This window comes from Marmota monax, unplaced genomic scaffold (genome assembly GCF_021218885.2).
Source record: "Marmota monax isolate L192 unplaced genomic scaffold, Marmota_monax_Labrador192_F-V1.1 WCK01_AAM20220418_F8-fsc00069, whole genome shotgun sequence".
In the NCBI taxonomy this organism is placed as follows: Eukaryota; Metazoa; Chordata; class Mammalia; order Rodentia; family Sciuridae; genus Marmota; species Marmota monax.
In genome coordinates, this window is record NW_026695243.1 from 6,472,696 (window position 1) to 6,491,387 (window position 18,692).

The following is an 18,692-nucleotide window of genomic DNA, read 5'->3' on the forward strand; positions in this document are numbered from 1 at the left end:
ATAGAAATGGTGTACCCATAGGTATTTAGGAAACAAGAAGGATTTGGTGTTCTTGAGCCATGGCTCTTTTGCCTCAAAATTTTTATAAAGAGATCCATTGACAGAGGCAACCTTTGCCATCCTTATGTTTTGATGTTTAAAAATTTTAAAAATTTTTCCTGTCTCTGCTAACAGAATCATCAAATACTAGAAAATCCACTGTCCTTCATAGGCTTGATTCTCCATGTTGGTGCAGCTAGCCATGAACTATCCTTTTCTTCTCCCTCTTTTTCCCAGATATCTCCCGGGGCCAATTCAGCACCTCTACCTGGCCATCCTAACAAGGTGATTTGTGAAAGGGTGAGACTTCAGAGCCTGTTCCCTCTCCTCCCAAGTGATCAGAACACTACCGTTCAAGAGGATGCTCACTTCAAAGCTTTCTTCCAGGTTCTTATATATTTACCCTTTCCCTACACAGGGCTGAAAGTCACAGATACATTCTTGGTTGTTTCTAGGAAGGCTTAAAACATTTCTTATTATCATCTTCTTATTTTCTGTTGTACGTGGGAATAAATATTCTTCTTAGAGCACTTCTTCAACATAACTTTCAGCCATTGTTTTCTGAAAAATGTTTGGCTTCTCTTGAAATATTTTTACATTTTTTAACGATTTACCAGTCTGGTTTTTCAATCTTAGTCTTAATCACTTGTTCTAATAAGCCAAGTTTTGTTAGGAAAGTAGAAGATAAAAAATGTGTGAAAGTGTGTAGGAAATGAAAACATGAAAGCATATAAACTATTTTTATAAGCCATCATTTATTCATTTGCTTACTGCCCTGAGTTTCTAGTAATACATATTTCTGAGAGAAAGCATGGCTGTTTGGCTTCTGTGTCTTTTAGTTCCTATATGTTAATTACAATTTAAAATTAAAAAAAAAATACAAGGTGAAGGCTGGGCACAGTGGTATGTGCCTATAATCTCAGACAAAGAAAGCTGAGGCAGAAAGATTGCAAATTTGAGGCAAGCCTAGGCAATGTAGCAGTACCTTGTCTCACAATGAAATTAAAAGGACTTAGGTTGTAGCTCAGCGGTAGAGCACCCCAGGTTCAATCCCCAGTGCTGCTAAAAAATAAGATGAAAACAGGAAAGTTAAGAAGTTGTAAAAAGAATAAAATCATCTTTTTAGGTTGTTAGTGAAATTACTGAGATCTGCTAAAACACAAACCACTGGCTACTAAACTTTCACACCATCCTCCTAGACAGTCACATTTCAGTAATGGAAGTCAGTCTTGCAATTTTACCAGAAAGAAACCAAATTATATAATTGCTTCTAGATGGTAGGCTTGTGGGCTAAGGCATATATATGTACACCTGCAAACCTGAGGTAGTAAAGTATTTGATAACCAACACTGGGACTTAGAGAAAGGCAGCTCATTTCTATTTGTGTGGAGAAACAGGTTGAAGCCTGGAACTGATTTGAAAAGGATATGCTTATGACACATTAGTTGGACATATGAGAAGTTGGAAACATGAAACTGTGAAGCTATGTGATCCAGGGTTCTTCAGTCTGAGTCTGATATTCTTTGTTGAAATTTGTGACAGGTTCTCTGCAAGTATTAAGTCTTTTGTTTGACTCTCAAACTAGTCTTCTAATGTTAGATGAGCAAATAAAGTTTAAAAAGCTTCCTGAAGCTGGGTGCTGTGAAGTGTGTCTATGATCCTAGTGACTTGGGAGACAGGAGGGTGCAAGGTCAAGGCCAGCCTCAGCAACTTAGTGAGACCCATCTCAAAATAAAAAAAGACTGGGCATATGGTTCAGTGGTAAAGTGCCCCTGGGTTAAATCCCCAGTACCATAAAAACAAAACAAAATAATTTACTGAGACATCTGCTTAAATTCAGTTATTGACAGAGCAGGGACTCAAATTCAGCTTTAGCTATATCTTGTCCACTTTGTTATACTACTTTAGATATCAAAAGGTATTTCTACAAACTGTGCAGTATATATTAAGAGAATTATCTATATTGAATTGAATGGCATATTGACTGATTTTGATTACAGCATCAGTCTGCAGTAGCTTGATATTTAGTAGATGATGGATGGCTAAGAAGGAAATTGACTTAATACCCTTACTACTGCAACCAATAACAGTTATTTTATATTCTTCATGTTCTCCATATTCCCTTTAAGTCTCCAGGTACTCACTCAACATTAACCTTAAACTTAGAGATAGCTAGCTGCCAAATGCAATAGATTTAAGCTCATGTTTTAAAAATGGAAGTGTAATGTTAGAGCCTATCTATATTTAGGGTGTTTTGTTATTTTTTGGTTTGGGATCTGGTGATTGAATACAAAGCCTCATACATGTAGACATATACTCTTCCACTGAGCTGCATAAAACTTTATAGATCTTTCGTACAATCTTTTGAACTACTGATAATTCAGCTAATTTGATACCAAAGTTGAGTGTAATTTGTCAGTTCCAGCTATGCTTTTCATCCTAAGAAACTTGGTCACCATAAAAAGGAAAACCTACCTAGTCATCTCCTTTCCTTACAAAGTTACTCCCTTAATGTGTTATGCTTTCTTTTCCTTAGCTTTTCCCCCGCAAGTACCTTCCCTTCCAACTCATTCTACTTTCCTTCCCTTTGGAGTACTAAATTTTAAATATATTTACCTATCCTTTCAGTTTTTTTCTTAAAGCACCTTCTCTACTTCCTATTTTAGATAAGACTTCTCTTTTTTTCAGAGAGGAAGCCCTATAACCTCCTCTAGAGGTAAAGAAATTATTGGTTGTTCTCCCTACCCCACCCCCCAAGCATGGGGTTGGATATATGGATCGGAAGTAGGGCAGACATAGGGGAGAAAAAAAGGTATTGATCTTCCCCTAGATCCTTAATGTTCTCTCTCTTTTTTTAATGGTACCAGAGATTGAACCTAGGGACACTTTATCACTGAGCTTCATCCTCAGCCTGTTTTGTTTTATTTAACTGTTTAAGCTTTAAACTACAGCTATTGAGAAATTAAATGCGATGTATAGATATAATTTTGTAAACTACCTTGTGTGATCCAAACAAAATTTCATACTTTCTCCTGCTTTCATCCTTCCATTGCAAAACAAAACTATGTTTATAGCTTAAATATTATAGTTACAGATATTTGCTGATTAGAATCTAGTACTGTGGAACTAAAATACAGTGGAGCTCTAAAAATATAGTGATTGAAAACAACACAAATTGTAGCATCAAATTAAATGAGTTTTTGTGAACCAATGGTGTTTTGTGTGATTAAAATTTGGGGAAAATCTAGGACATAACATCACTCACTAATTGTGCTGATCAAAATCTAGCCATGCAGACCTCCTTAGAAAGTTTTACTATATATATATATAAATAAAATAAAATCTCTTATGGGTTCTGGTGTATAGCCAATGATAATGTCATAGTATTTTCACACAACGTTGGGTCCTTTACATTCTGATGGAATTGCAATATGTTTTATCACTAGTGTGCCACCAGCGTCTCTTTTTAAGCACTACTGCACATAAAACTTAATTTCTTCGAGCTTTTATGAAAAAACACAAACTTGGACCATGTCATTCTGGGAAGATATATTGGTTATTTAGTTGAGAGATTGAATTTTATAGTAAAATTTTTGAATTCAGGAGTATCAGAGCTGTACATCAAAAAATAAGTCCTGTGAAACAGGACTATGTACATTGTATGGTTGAAGGGCTATATACTTACCAAGTTGTCTTTCAGAGAAACATTTTATATGTATCTGAATATACCTTAAAATGAAGACTACAGCTATGGAAATTTAAATGTGATATATATATAGATAGATAAATATAATTTTGTAAACTACATTGTGTGATCCAAACAAAATTTCATACTTTTTTCTGCTTGCATCCTGCCATTGCAAAACAAAAAGGAATCTGTTATTCTTGATTAGCAAATTGATTATATCAAGTATTAAGTTTTCTAAGTGTTTTCACATTTATTATTTAAAATGAATAAAAATCTCTGAGAGTTTATTCTTCCTTGGCCATATGCAGTTAAATTTTGTCCCCTCCCTGCTTTGTCGTAGAATGAGAAACTTCATGTTTTGTTAAAGATAGTTAAGGCTTGAGAAAATCTGGTAGTTCAAAGGAAAATTGGGAACTCTTAGATTGTGCTTATTTGTAAGTCTAAGGTGAAAGGTAGCCCTACTAAATGATTCACAAATAGAGGGCTAGGTTACTAGAGGACATTGAATACACACACACACACACTATTGCTCCTTTGAGAAGGAAATCATGGGACTTAGTAATGATTGCTAAAATCAGAGGCACATATTAGTCACTGGTTTAGTTAGAACTTGGAACCCTTTTCCATTTTGGTGAGAGTGTTTGTGGCATAGCATCTCCTTTATTTCCAAGACTCCTTGAGAGTTTTCACCTAAGATATAAAATATTTTTCTTTATCATATAATGACATCCGGCTTCATGTAGTCCGCAGAGTTGCTGAAGCTAGACAAAAGAAGATGGCTCCAGTGGTTTATTTAAGGGGGGGTGCATCAAAGTCAGGGATAAGGTTTCAAGGGCAGAGTCTTGCTTCAGTGAAGTCTTGCAGTCATCAGGTTGATTGGCATCTTGGCAGGTCACACCCATCTCCTGTGCTGTGTGGGACATGGCAGAGCGTAATAGGAATTCACAGTGTCTCTGGGCAGTCTTAGACAGAGGAAATGTCCACTGCAAGTTAGTTCCCCAGACACCAGATATTCCTATTCACTAGGCTATGATGTCAACAAAGTCCACACACATAGCTCTTAGCTATGGCATGCTGAGGTAGAATTCCTGCCCAGAAAAGTTTGTAAGTGGGGTCTGGGGTGGGGGGAGTGAATATGGGGCTGGTCAACTGTCACAGTTGTCAGAAACTTGAGTGTGTCAGAATTCTAAGAGTGGAAATACCTCAAGGGACCCAATTGGATATTCTAGAAATTGTAGAAGCTGATGGATGGGCCACATGCCCTGAGAACCTTGTACCCTCATCTGCTTAGGTGGCTAAGTCCCACAGTGTACAGCACTACTTCATTCAGCCCTTCCCCTGGTGGGTCTACTCTCACCTCTAATCCCATCCCTACTACCACTCCAAGCTTTGGGGCAGCTCCTCCTCCTCCCCCTCCCCTCCCCTCCTCCTCCCCCTCCCCTCCCCTCCTCCTTCCTCCCCCCCTCTTCCCCCCTCCTCCTCCCCCTCCTCTTCCTCCTCCCCCTCCTCTTCCTCCTCCCCCTCCTCTTCCCCCTCCCCCTCCTCTTCCCCCTCCCCCTCCTCTTCCCCCTCCCCCTCCTCTTCCCCCTCCTCTTCCCCCTCCCCCTCCTCTTCCCCCCTCCTCCTCCCCCTCCTCCCCTCCTCCCTCTCCTCCTCCCCCCTCCTCCTCCCATCTTGGATCAACATCTCATCCCCTCCTCTCCTCAGTTACCTCCTCTGTACCTCCCCCTGAGGCTATCCCACCTGCCCTTAACCTAAATCCAGGCTGCTTCTCCCCCACCAAATTCTACAGTGGAGCCTCCACCAGATACATTACACGGAGAACTCAACACTCTAAAACCATCATGGCAGACAACATTCGGGCCCTTTGCCCTCTACAGTGAGTGAAACCAAATTTAAAGAGATCATGAAGCGAAACAGCAATATTCAGCAGTGCCATTTCCACAGCAGTGTCTGGAGCCAGTGCAAGGGATTACAGTGACGTGATTGAGACCCACAGTCACTGCAGTTATCAAGCAGTCTTGGGTCACCAATCATGAGCATTGCCACATTCTTATATCCTCTTCTTAAGAACTGTCTTCATGGCACTGAGGACAAGTCCTACTGTATGTGTGCCAGTGAGAGCTCTTCCAGGAAGACATTGCTCCAGAGAGGTCACCCAGCCAGTCCTGGGAGAATCGCAGAAGGCCCCAGAATCTGTAATGAAGGTTGACATGATGCTTATTTCCAACAAGGAACTGGGACCACAGGTGATGCTGGAATAGGGAGCAGGATCAGCCCCAGTGGGAAGCAAATGTTTGTTTTTTTAACTAGTTGTGACAGCAAAATGTATTTCAATTCATCATACACATATGGAGCACAACATTTCTGTGTCCTGATTGTACACGGTGTAGAGATGCACCATTCATGCAAGTAGGGTAATAATGTCCATCTCATTCCACCATCTTTTCTACTTCCATAACACCTCTCCACCACCCTTCCTTTGCCCAATTCAAAGTTCCTCCATTCTTCCCATGTCCCCCACCCCCATCATAGATCAGCATCCACTAATCAGAGAAAACATTTGACTTTTAGTTTTTTGGGTTGGATAACTTTTCTTAGCATAATATTCTCTAACTCTAGTGGAATGCATTTTTAACACTTGCCTCCAGGGTTGTTTTCACTTCTAATAATGATGTTTTGGTTGTAAAATGGTTTGATATTAATAGAGGTATAATTTTATAATCATTTTATCAGACACTTAATGCTAAGTATAATCCTACACATCTTCTTTCTCACCTCTCTTGATCCTTAGTTTATACCAGTGTTCTGTATTATAATTTCTCTACAGTTTCAGTACTAAATAGGGACAGTACTTGTACCTGATTTGAATCTGTATCATATGATTTTTTTTTCTTTTTTTTTTTTTCATATGAATTTTAAGTTGTTATCATCTGGTATTTTGAAAAGTCAGTCCATGGCATAGAATCAATGAGAGAAAAGAATTTCTCCCCCTGAGAATTCAAAACATCTTTTATAGCAATTTATCCTTTTAGGCTTTTTCTTAAGAGAGTCCCTTATCTCTCTTAGTTTAGTAGTTCTCAAAGTTTGGTCTCACACAAGCAGCATCAGGCATCACCTTGGATCATATTAGAAGCACCAGTTTGTGGTTGTCAATCCCAAACCTTATTATATAGAGACTGGGGATTGAGGCCAGAATCCGATGTTTCCGAGATATGCAGAAGTCTTAAGAACTGTTATTTTGCTGGGCACCATGGCACACATCTGTAATCCCCAGTGGCTTGGGAGGCTAAGGCAGGAGGATCTTGACTTCAAAGCCAGCCTCAGCAACGGCAAGGCGCTAAGTGGCTCAGCAAGGCCCTGTCTATAAAAAAATACAAAATAGGGCTGGTGATGTGGCTCAGTGGTTGAGTGCCCCTGAGTTCAGTCCCCAGTAAACCACCCGCCCCAGCTCAAACCCCTAGTTAACCCCCCACAAGAAAAAAAAATAACTGTTATCTTTTTTATCCCCTCCATATTCAACATTGTGTTTACTTCTATCAAGAGTTGTAGTAGCATGGTTATAGATGAGTTTTTATTTTAATTTCTAAGCTTAGAGATTCACCGCATGTATAGGGAAATTTAGACTCCAACTCTAATGTGAGATATGAACCTGGGTTTAAGTTCTTGAGAGAGAAATCCATCCTTCACTTAATCCAGATAGAGCCAGGTGTGTTTCCTTGCTGACTCTATGCCAGTGGGATGACTTTTCCTATTATTAAGTATATAGCTTTGGATTAACTTCTTGCAAGAATCTCAGTGATGCCTTATCGTCTGTCTTTAGATCTTTGTTTCATGATTTTTATATTTAGGCTGGTTTTTGTCACAATAGAAGTCTTTATAGAGTTATTTATCAAAGTACAATTCAGGAAGTACAACAGTAATCCTTCATGCCTTGTTCTAGGTTGATTTTAATTATTGAAAATCAGTAAACATTCTTCATTGTGTCAGGGTTATTAGTAATTTTACTCATTGCAGAACGAAGAGCATGTTTGGCCCATGGAGAAGGAAATGTAATCTTCTTACTACCTATTCCACTCAAAGAATGCTCTAGAATACAAGATCAGATGGAATTGATTTCCTTTATTTTGCTGAACTCTGATTGCCTTTTATCTTTTTTATAACATGGGCCATTTGCTTAAATTTTACTAATTACTTCCATGATCACAGACATATTGTTTTTTAGTTCGATCATTTTTCTTAGAGCCACCTGACTACTTGTTTTTATTTGGAATGATTACTTTTCAGACTTGCTGCATTGCGATTCCTGGGATTGCTTTTCATTGCACTTTTGTATTTATTCTACCTTTTATTGGAACATATATCTCTCTTTCAAATCTTGAGAGGAAATGGTCAAGCATATACATAAAATACATAAAATTTTCTGATGTACGAGAATCAATTTTTTAAGTCTTAATAGTCAGTACATCTGGCAAGTTCTTGTTTTTGTCCTCACCAGATTGATAGTTTGGAGATTAATAGTTTAGAGTATAAAATTATAGATTCAATGTTATCTTACCTTAAAGTATTTTTAGTATCCTTTGTTTCTTCTGGTGTTTTTTTATTTTATTTATTTATTTATTTATTTGTAGTTTATTTCACTTCCCTTTTCTGGAAACAGGATGTTTTTGAGTTCCTTAAACTACTAGAATTGATAAGGATGTGATGAAACCACATTGTATATAGTATACTTTTATATATATATATATATATATATATATATGTATAGTATACTTTTTAATGTTTCCCTGTCCCTGAATTCATCCTGGCTTCCTATTACTTTCAGTAAAAAAAATTAAGATGTACCAGAGAACTAATGAATAAATAGCTCGCCTCCCTTCACTTCTGTTTGTCTTTTCTTTTTTACTTATGTGAAATCATCATAGCACAAAGAGAAGGAGAGGAACTTTTCTCAGCCATCTTTCCTTACCTCTTATTAAATCATTGCATTTTCTGTAAAATATGAACTTGTTAACCCACATTTTGAACATTGTGAAATGTGAAACTTTACAGCCAGCCAAAATTCTTTCTTATTTCATTTGATCTTTATCGTGCTCATCTGTAGCATTAACCTCCATCTTGAATGAAGTTGAATGCATAAATTTTTAGAATTCAGAGTTCCATGTCAGGCTTTGCAGAAGTATGTGCAGGGTAGGAGATACATATGAAAGGTAGTGATCAACCTTTTTTACTTTAAAAAGTCACTGTTGGGATGGGGATGTGGCTCAGTGATTAGATGCCTCTAGATTTAATCTCTAATAACTTTTTTTTTTAACCAGCTATGGAGATAGCTTATTTTTCTGGTGCTCATGATTGGTTATTTTATTAGTTTCTCAGGTCTTACTTGCTCTGTTCTTTTATTAAAAAATCAAAATATCTCAGGTTTGAATGGGTATTTTTCATTTTTAAAATTTTGAGATTATTAGAACATAGGAACTTAAAATCAGGTAAAAACGGTCATATTTTTAATAGTATCATTAAGATAAATTAATATCATAGTAAGAACTATAAAGCATACTCTTTCATATATGGTTCTGACCTATTTTCTATTTTTATTGTGACAATTGAATTGTAATATTAAATATAGAAGGAAAATGGCATGACTTTTGGAACATCTCTGCTGAATAATTTGGAATGATCAAATGTAATCATTTGGCAATTTGCTTCATTCCGCCCAATTTAAAGAAAGCAATCAGTTGTTTTGTGTTTATCTTTAAAAAAATCCTACATTGTAATATGTAGATATGTGGACTCTTTTGGGTAATGTTTTAATATGACATTTGTGCATGTAATAGGAATCTCTCTCTCTCTCTCTCTTTTTTTTTTTTTTTTTTTGCAACCTAAATTTGTACCCTAATATCTAAGTAGTTAGAACTTGTAGGAGTAGATTGGAAAATAGGTCTGTTAGAAAACATGTAGCCCTCTCAGATTTTCAGCTAGTTTGTACTTTTGTAAGACTCAGTTGAAAAATCAAATTGGATGGGGAGAATCCTGGAAAGTCAATAATGCAATTAAGTGATCATATCAGTTTTATAGCTAGTAAGCCTATACTGTGAGCCTTGAAAATGACAAATCCCAAAGTGCTATGACATTTTAATTAGGAAATGATGATCTATATTAGTTGACTATTTCTATTTCATATAAATCTTACTTTATCTATGTAATTATCATTAAAAAATATATGTATAGTAGCCCAAACAGAGAGAGAATAGTAGTGGTAATAGTAGTAGAATTTAGAAGCAAGTTGAGGGCCTGTGAGATGGAGGGGGGTATCCTAAACCAAACTTTGAACTTGTCAATTGATGGTTAGATGATTAACTGGTAATTGGCAAAGAGCATGGTAGAATTTCTCAAGCTGATTAGGATTTTAAAGATAAGGTCAAGTACTATATTAAAGCTCATTGCACTATCATATGCCTTATATATTGTTACCTGACATTTTATCATTAATTTTTTAAAAAGTTAATTTTTCATTTGTTGTGCATCTCACTTCTTTCTACCTTAAATAGCATTTTCTTTAGGGCTTTACATTTAGATTTATAGTGCATGTGTATTCTCATTTACATTTTGGGGGTAAATATATTTAAATAATTATGCATATGCTGTATTATGAAATCCTTAAAAGGCCTTATTCAGTTGATTGATTTTGTTGCATTGGCAGAGTGAAGATAGTCCGAGTCCTAAGAGACAGCGCCTCTCTCATTCAGTCTTTGATTATACATCAGCATCACCAGCTCCCTCACCACCAATGCGACCATGGGAGATGACATCAAATAGGCAGCCCCCTTCAGTTCGACCAAGCCAACATCACTTCTCAGGGGAACGATGCAACACACCTGCACGCAACAGAAGAAGGTTAGTTGGTTATAATTTATTTCTTAAAATTTTCTTTTATTAGTAGATTTGTAATTTTAACATCAGAAGACATATTTGTGTAGGCATTTCATTAACACATCAGTGGATGCACATGTGCACATGAACATGTACTAGATTTTAAGAGCTCATTTATCTTGTAATTGACATGTGAAGAAATTGAGAGGGATAAAGTGATTTACCTAAAGTCCTTCTATGACATTATATATTTTTTGTTGGTGGTGTTTCAGTGCTGAGGAACCAACCCAGGTCCTTGTGCATGCTAGTCAAGCAAGTGTTTTACCACTGAGCCACATCTCCCACCATATATGAATTCAGTTTCACCTTATGGTTTAAGACTTTATGTGGGCTAGTCTATAATCCTGATTCATAACTGTAAGGAAATATGGGCATTTAGGAATAAACTGTCTCTTTGCCACTCCATTCCTATTTCTTCTGTATCTCCTAAAGCAATTAGGAACTTAAGTATGTTTCTTATTTAAAAAAATAAATAAATAAAAAACAAAACAAAACAAAACTGTGAAGCCTGAGTTGTGGAAGAATAACTGAAGTTCACTTTTAATCCTCCTTTCCACCAGACTTGGCTCTTGCCTTTTCTTCCTGAGTCCATTTCTTCCTGAGCTTCCTCTTTTGTTGTTGCTTGAGGTCATAAAATTCTTATTCCAGGTAATTGTCTAATTGGGGTGACATACCTGTTTGCATATCCAGGATGTTGATAATCAAAGGAAAGTAATAATCTTGAATTAGGAAAGTATTATTGACTAAATGTTTTGTGTACCTCCAAAATTAATATGTTGAAGTTATAACCCCTTACTGTAGGTGGTATTTGGAGATGTGACCTCTAAGGGAAGTACCTAAGGTTAAATGTGGGTATAAGGGGTGGGACCTTTGTCTAATAGGATTAGTGTCCTTTTAAGGGAGAGGCATCAAAAAATTCATTCTCTGCCATATATAAACACAGTGAGAAGTGGTTGTTGCAAGTCAGGAGGAGACCCCTCTCCAGAAATCAGTCATGGTGGCATCTTGATCTTAGACTTCAAGCCCCAGAACTTTGAGAGAATAAGATCCTATTTAAGCTACCCAGTTTGTGGTATTTTTATGGCATCCTGAGCAGATTAATACAGAAGAAATACCACAATCACCGTTCTGTTTTCCAAATGAACACAGATTCCAAACATGGTAACTGAGCTATATTCTATTGTGACACTAAGACTTACTCTCAATACATTATTAGTCAATTATATGGAACAATTTTAGTAAAATAATGTATGGCTACTAGGACAATTGTTTTATAGCTGTTAAATAAGCACGAAAAAATAGTTTTTGTTTTATTTTGGTTTTCGAGTTTTTGTTTGTTTTGCTTTTATTTTTTTTAATATGGCAAATTGTCATATACTGAAAACATGTAAAACAAATTATGGTCAAAAAAATAGCAAACACATATACCCAAAACCTAGGTTAAAATAGAACCTTATTGATTCCACAAAACAAAAGAGTGAGTTGCCACCACTGCCTGCCTCCACCTCCTCCACCTGCCATTTTCCTTCCTCCTTCCTAGAGGGTGAACTCATCTAGGAATTTGTCATTGTTCTCTATATTTCACACCCCCCCCCCTTTTAGTGGGGGGGTGGTGGTACTTGGGATTGAACTCCAAAGCACTCAACCACTGAGCCACATCCCCAGCCCTATTTTGTATTTTAGAGACAGGGCCTCACTGAGTTGCTTAGCACCTCACTGTTGCTGAGGCTGGCTTCGAACCCACGATCCTCCTGTCTCAGACTCCCAAGTCGCTGGGGTTACAGGCATGCACCACCCTGCCCAATTGTTCATTATAGTTTTTAATGCCTATTGGTGTTTTTCCTTTTTTTTTAACTACTAATATGAGGATTAAACCCAAGGACATTGGTGGCAGAAGTTTATTTTTACTATGACATAAGCTTTCATTTTATTAAGGTACCACACTATGTATCTACCTACTGATGGTAATAACTGGGTCGAGTCTTCTACTGTTACAAAGAACTGTTAGGAAATTTCATATACGCATTTTCTCATGTACATGTGTAAAAGCTACTAGGCTATAGAAAAATGCTCTGGATCTAGAAGAAAGTGTCAGATTATAATAGTAACTAGGTATAGACTCTTGAATTAATAAGAAGTATCATGCTCTTCATTAATGGCAATACAAAGGTGGTGTAGGGAGAACTTAACTGTCTAGAAAACTAGCTACTTGTATATTCTGTATAGACCAACTTTAAACTTGACTGCCAGATTTTCTCCTAGAGGCCAGCTGTGCAAGGAGATGTGATTTTGAAAGTAATGTGGCAAGATGTTAAATGCAAAGATGCACAAAATCAGGAAATAACCAAACACTTGAAAGAAACCAACAAAGTGAAAGACACTAAGTGTAATAAAACAACTTGAATAAATAGAGGCATTATACTCAGTAATTAACAGAATAACTTGAATAGTTAAAAGAAATTAGAATTGTAGATTAAGTAAGACAGATGCAAGAGGATATTATATCCATAAAAATCAACTTGGAGAGGCTGGGTTATAATAGCTCAGCGGTAGAGCACTTGCCTCACACATGTGAGGTGGAGGGTTCCATCCTCAGCACCACATAAAAATAAATACAGTAAATACATTTTAAAAAATCAACTTGGAAATCTCAATTAGTAAAATTTAATAAGTGGTCAGAAAAAGTGGAGTTTCCCAAAATGTCTTATAAAAAGGACAAAATAGAAAGTGTGGGGAAATAAATTTAAATAATGATATCAAAGTATCAGTTTTATACATATGTCTAGTAATATTTTCAGTTATATATGTCTAATAATATTTATATTTTGCAACATAAATAAAGTTTTAAAAGACAGTAATATAAAATCACTTTTCAGAATTGGAGAAAAACTGAGTTTTAAGCAGGATCTTGGTGAAATTTCAGAACATACACCAAGGAACAAACACTAGACTCAGCAAAAGCAAAGCTCTAAGAAACTCAGTGACTCTCTAAATAAAATACAAAATAGGGCTGGGGATGTGGTTCAGTGTTACAGTATCCCAAAGTTCAGTTCCCGATACTACTACTACTACCAATAATAATAATAATTATTCACAGATAACTTGAGGTGGAAAATAGACCATACACAAAGAAATGAGAACCAAATTGACCATAAGCTTTTCTAACATTAACAGCATTAGATATAAGAAGGCAGTGGAGTACATCTTCAGAGTTATGTGAGAATAATCAAAGTGTGAAATATGATATATCAAGAACTATGTAATGTTTTGAACAACCAACAATAAAAATTAAAAAAAAGAGTTATGTGAGAATTTACATTTTGCTTTGAATTGTACCGGCTGATTTATCATTTAAGTGTAATGTCAGAATGTAAAAGCATTTTCAGATATACAGATACATACAGAAAATTAACGAGCAAGAGATCCTTTCTGCTTGTATTATTAAATATTACACTCTATCCAGGAAGCAGAAGCAGAATAATAAATACAAGAAATAGGGTTCAAGACCATTGGTTAGCAATGAAAACAAAAACATGCTAATTCTGAATAAGGGTCTGTTGTTTATGAAAGAAATTCAGAAAAGATCAGAACATGAGAAGGGGATAGAACAGAGAACAGAAATTATTTTAGAAAAATGAATGTATGTGTTTGAAAACTTCCAGTGACTGATCACTGGAAGATTAGCATGTATAATGTCCACACATTTAAATAGATAACATATATATAAAAAAATCAGTACAACAAAGGCAAAAAAGTGAGGTTAAGAAGAACAGCATTGGGGCTGGGGATGTGGCTCAAGCGGTAGCATGCTCGCCTGGCATGCGTGCAGCCCAGGGTTCGATCCTCAGCACCACATACAAACAAAGATGTGTAAAAATAAATAAATAAATAAAAAATAAAAGGACAAACCGTTAAAAAAAAAAAAAAAAGAACAGCAGCATTGTGCTGTTTTACAAGTGTTAGACCTGAAGCAAATTGCAAAGTACATATCCGTCACTGGTAGAAATATTGCAGCTGAAAGAAATATTTGTCTCTCTTCCTTGTTTTCAGGTTTCAGTAATTCTGAATAAATGTTCTAGCGCAAAGGTGTGCAACAGAGGCAATGAGATGCAGTCAATATAGGAATGATAGGGATCAAAATCATGAAGGGACTTTCCTGTTAGCACAACAGGATCTTGTGATTATTTCAAGAGCTTCATAGGAATTACTTTTGAATAGGGAACGAGTAACAAGTGACAGTAATTGTGAGGGGAAAAAATAGTAGGGTAAAGGTTTGTGGACAGATGGGATTTTGGGGGGGAGGGGGAAATGTTTACATACACCATATAAATATAGCATAAATATGTGTATATACAAATATTTCTTTCTGCTTTGTTTATTTTATTTTTATTGTGAATTCAATCCAGGGCATCATGTATGCTAGGCAAGTGCTCAGCAATGAGCCACATCCACAGCCCTTGTTCTGCTTTCTTAGCCTGGAAACAGTGAATGCTACTAGTATCTGGTCTTGGCTTCCAGATACCATTCTGCAGTAAAGGAACCAGGGCTTTTTGTAGAACTGTTTAAATCCAGGGCTGGAGTAATGAAACTACAAAGATGACCCTGGAGTAAATTGTGGTTCCAGATATTAAAAACATGGGAGTATATTGAACAAGAGCACAGGAGCCAAGCTGAAAGTGTTCCCAATGGAACAATTTGAATAACAAAGTAAAACAGTAGTATAGATCATAGCCCAGTGAGCGGAGTAAATATTCATGAATCCATTTTGATCATAAGCAAGTGAATAAACAAATGAGAGATGAGTGACAACTCTTCCTTATAGAATTCCTGTTAATAAATATACAGTGGGGCATGGTGGTGCACACCTGTAATCCTAGCAGCTCAGGAGGATGGCAAGTTCAAAGCCAGCCTCAGCAGTGACGAGGCACTAAGCAATTCGGTGAGACCCTGCCTTTAAATAAAATACAAAATAGGGCTGGGAATTGTGGCTCAGTGGTTTAGTGCCCCTAAGTTCAATCCCCAGTAACTCCCTCCCATCCCCGCCCCAGTACACACACACACACACACACACACAAGCTATCAGAATAGAAAATCACCATTGGAATGGTATAGTGATTGCAAATCTATGTATGTTGAAAATTATTGATGAAACCTACTTAAATTTGTAACTTTTTAGAGCCAATGAAGAGCTAAAGCAATTATTTAATAGTTAAGTTTACCTTAGAATACACTGTCAATGGGTATCGAAGAGAGTGAATACAGAATCCTGATGGATCATAATAGTAGCATGTCAGTTTATTCCACTTTATTCAATAAAAGGTACATGAATCATCAAGTTTATAAAATAAAGTGAAGTATAGAAGTATCCATTTTATTATTTCTTGACTTTCTGGATTATTTACATCGGTACTAAAAATGAAGATAAACCACTCATTTTCCTTTACTATTTTTGCTTTTAGTCAAAGAGAATGTACTAGATTTTTTTCAATGTAATTCTTTTTTATGCTAATTTGTTATATATGACAGCAGAATGCATTATAATTCATATTACACATATAGAGCACAATTTTTCATATCTCTGGTTTATAGAAAGTATATTCACAGGCTGGGGTTGTGGTTCAGCTCTACCGCTGTGCCACAACCCCAGCCTGTGAATATACTTTCTTGATCAAACCCAAATCACCCTGGGTTTGATCCTCAGCACCACATAAAAATAAGTAAGTAAAATAAAGATATTGTGTCCAACTACAACTAAAAAATAAATATTTTAAAAATAAAGAAAGTATATTTACAACATTCATGTCTTCATACATGTACTTAGTTAGGGTAATGATATCTCATTCCACCATTTTTTTTTACCCCCATGCCCCGATCCTTGCCCTCTCACTCCTTTCCCCTATCTAGAGTTCATCTAATCTTTCCATGCTCCCCCTCCCAACCCCACTATGAATCAGCCTCCTTAAATCAGAGAAAACATTTGGCATTTGGTTTTGGGGGATTGGCTGACTTCACTTAGCATTATCTTCTGCTATGCCATCCATTTACCTGCAGATGCCATGATTTTATTCTCTTTTATTGCTGAGTAATATTCCATTGTGTATATATATACACCACATTTTCTTTATCCATTCATCTATTGAAAGGGCATCTAGGTTGGTTCCACAGTTTAGCTATTTGTGAATTGTGCTGCTATAAACATTGATGTGGCTGTGTCCCTGTAGTATGCTGTTAAGTCCTTTGGGTATAGACCAAGGAGTGGGATAGCTGGGTCAAATGGTGGTTCTGTTCCCAGTTTTCCAAGGAATCTCCATACTGCTTTCCAGATTGGCTACACCAGATTGCAGTCCCACCAGCAATGTATGAGTGTGCCTTTTTCCCCACATCCTTGCCAACACTTATTGTTTGTGTTCTTAATAGCTGCCATTCTGACTGGAGTGAGATGAAATCTTAGAGTAGTATTGATTTGCATTTCTCTAATTGCTAGAGATGCTGAACATTTTTTCATATATTTGCTGTTTGATTGTATATCATCTTCTGAAAGGTGTCTGTCCAGTTCCGTGGCCCATTTATTGATTGGGCTATTTGTTTTTTTGGTGTTTAGCTTTTAGTTCTTTATATACCCTAGAGATTAAGTGCTCTATCTGATGCGCAAGAGGTAAAAATTTGCTTCCAAGATGTAGGCTCTCTATTCACCTCACTAATTGTTTCTTTTGCTGAAAAGAACCTTTTTAATTTGAATCCATCCCATTTCTTGATTCTTGATTTTAATTCTTGTGCTGTAGGAGTCTCATTAAGGAAGTTGGGGCCTAATCTGACATGATGGAGATTTGGGCCTACTCTTTCTTCTATTAGGTGCAGGGTCTCTGATTTAATTCCGAGGTCCTTAATCCACTTTGAGTTGAGATTCGTGCATGGTGAGAGAGAGATTTTTAATTTCATTTTGTTGCGTATGGATTTCAATTTTTCCCAGGACCATTTGCTATCATTTCTCCAGTGTATGTTTTTAGTGCCTTTGAATGACCCTCTTTTTTTTTTTTTTTTATTGTTGGTTGTTCAAAACATTACAAATTTCTTGACATATCATATTCCACACTTTGATTCAAGTGGGTTATGAACTCCCACCTTCACCCCATACACAGAATGCAGAATCACATCAGTTACACATCCATTGATTTACATATTGCCATGCTAGTGTCTGTTGTGCTCCGCTGCCTTTCCCATCCTCCACCCTCCCCCCTCCCCACCTCTCCCCTCCCCTCCCCTCCTCTCTCTCTACCCCCTCCACTGTATAACCCTGAGGGTCTCCTTCCATTTCCATGCAATTTCCCTTCTCTCTCCCTTTCCCTCCCACCTCTCATCCCTGTTAAATGTTAATCATCTTCTCCTGCTCTTCGTCCCTACTCTGATCTTAGTTACTCTCCTTATATCAAAGAAGACATTTGGCATTTGTTTTTTAGGGATTGGCTAGCTTCACTTAGCATAATCTGCTCTAATGCCATCCATTTCCCTGTAAATTCTATGATTTTGTCATTTTTTAATGCAGAGTAATACTCCATTGTGTATAAATGCCACATTTTTTTTATCCATTCGTCTGTTGAAGGGCATCTAGGTTGGTTCCACAGTCTTGCTATTGTGAACTGTGCTGCTATGAACATCGATGTAGCAGTGTCCCTGTAGCATGCTCTTTTTAGGTCTTTAGGGAATAGACCAAGAAGGGGAATAGCTGGGTCAAATGGTGGCTCCATTCCCAGCTTTCCAAGAAATCTCCATACTGCTTTCCAAATTGGCTGCACCAATCTGCAGTCCCACCAGCAATGTACAAGTGTACCCTATTCCCCACATCCTCGCCAGCACTTGTTGTTGTTTGACTTCATAATGGCTGCCAATCTTACTGGAGTGAGATGGTATCTTAGGGTGGTTTTGATTTGCGTTTCTCTGACAGCTAGAGATGGTGAGCATTTTTTCATGTACTTGTTGATTGACTGTATGTCCTCCTCTGAGAAGTGTCTGTTCAGGTCCTTGGCCCATTTGTTGA

The 18,692-nt window shown here is 36.9% G+C and overlaps 1 protein-coding gene across 4 annotated transcripts in view; it reads left to right on the forward strand.

Moving 5' to 3' along the window:
• The window catches only part of Rnf38 (ring finger protein 38), a 127,396-nt gene that overhangs the window by 80,978 nt on the left and 27,726 nt on the right, over positions 1–18,692 (forward strand). For 2 of the 4 annotated variants that reach the window (XM_046457329.2, XM_046457331.2), the window contains 2 exons: positions 277–426; positions 10,428–10,621. In XM_046457329.2, coding sequence (XP_046313285.1) covers positions 277–426; positions 10,428–10,621 — 344 coding nt within the window. The remainder of the gene's footprint in view (positions 1–276; positions 427–10,427; positions 10,622–18,692) is intronic. The other 2 variants (XM_046457332.2, XM_046457330.2) reach the window with 2 other exon arrangements.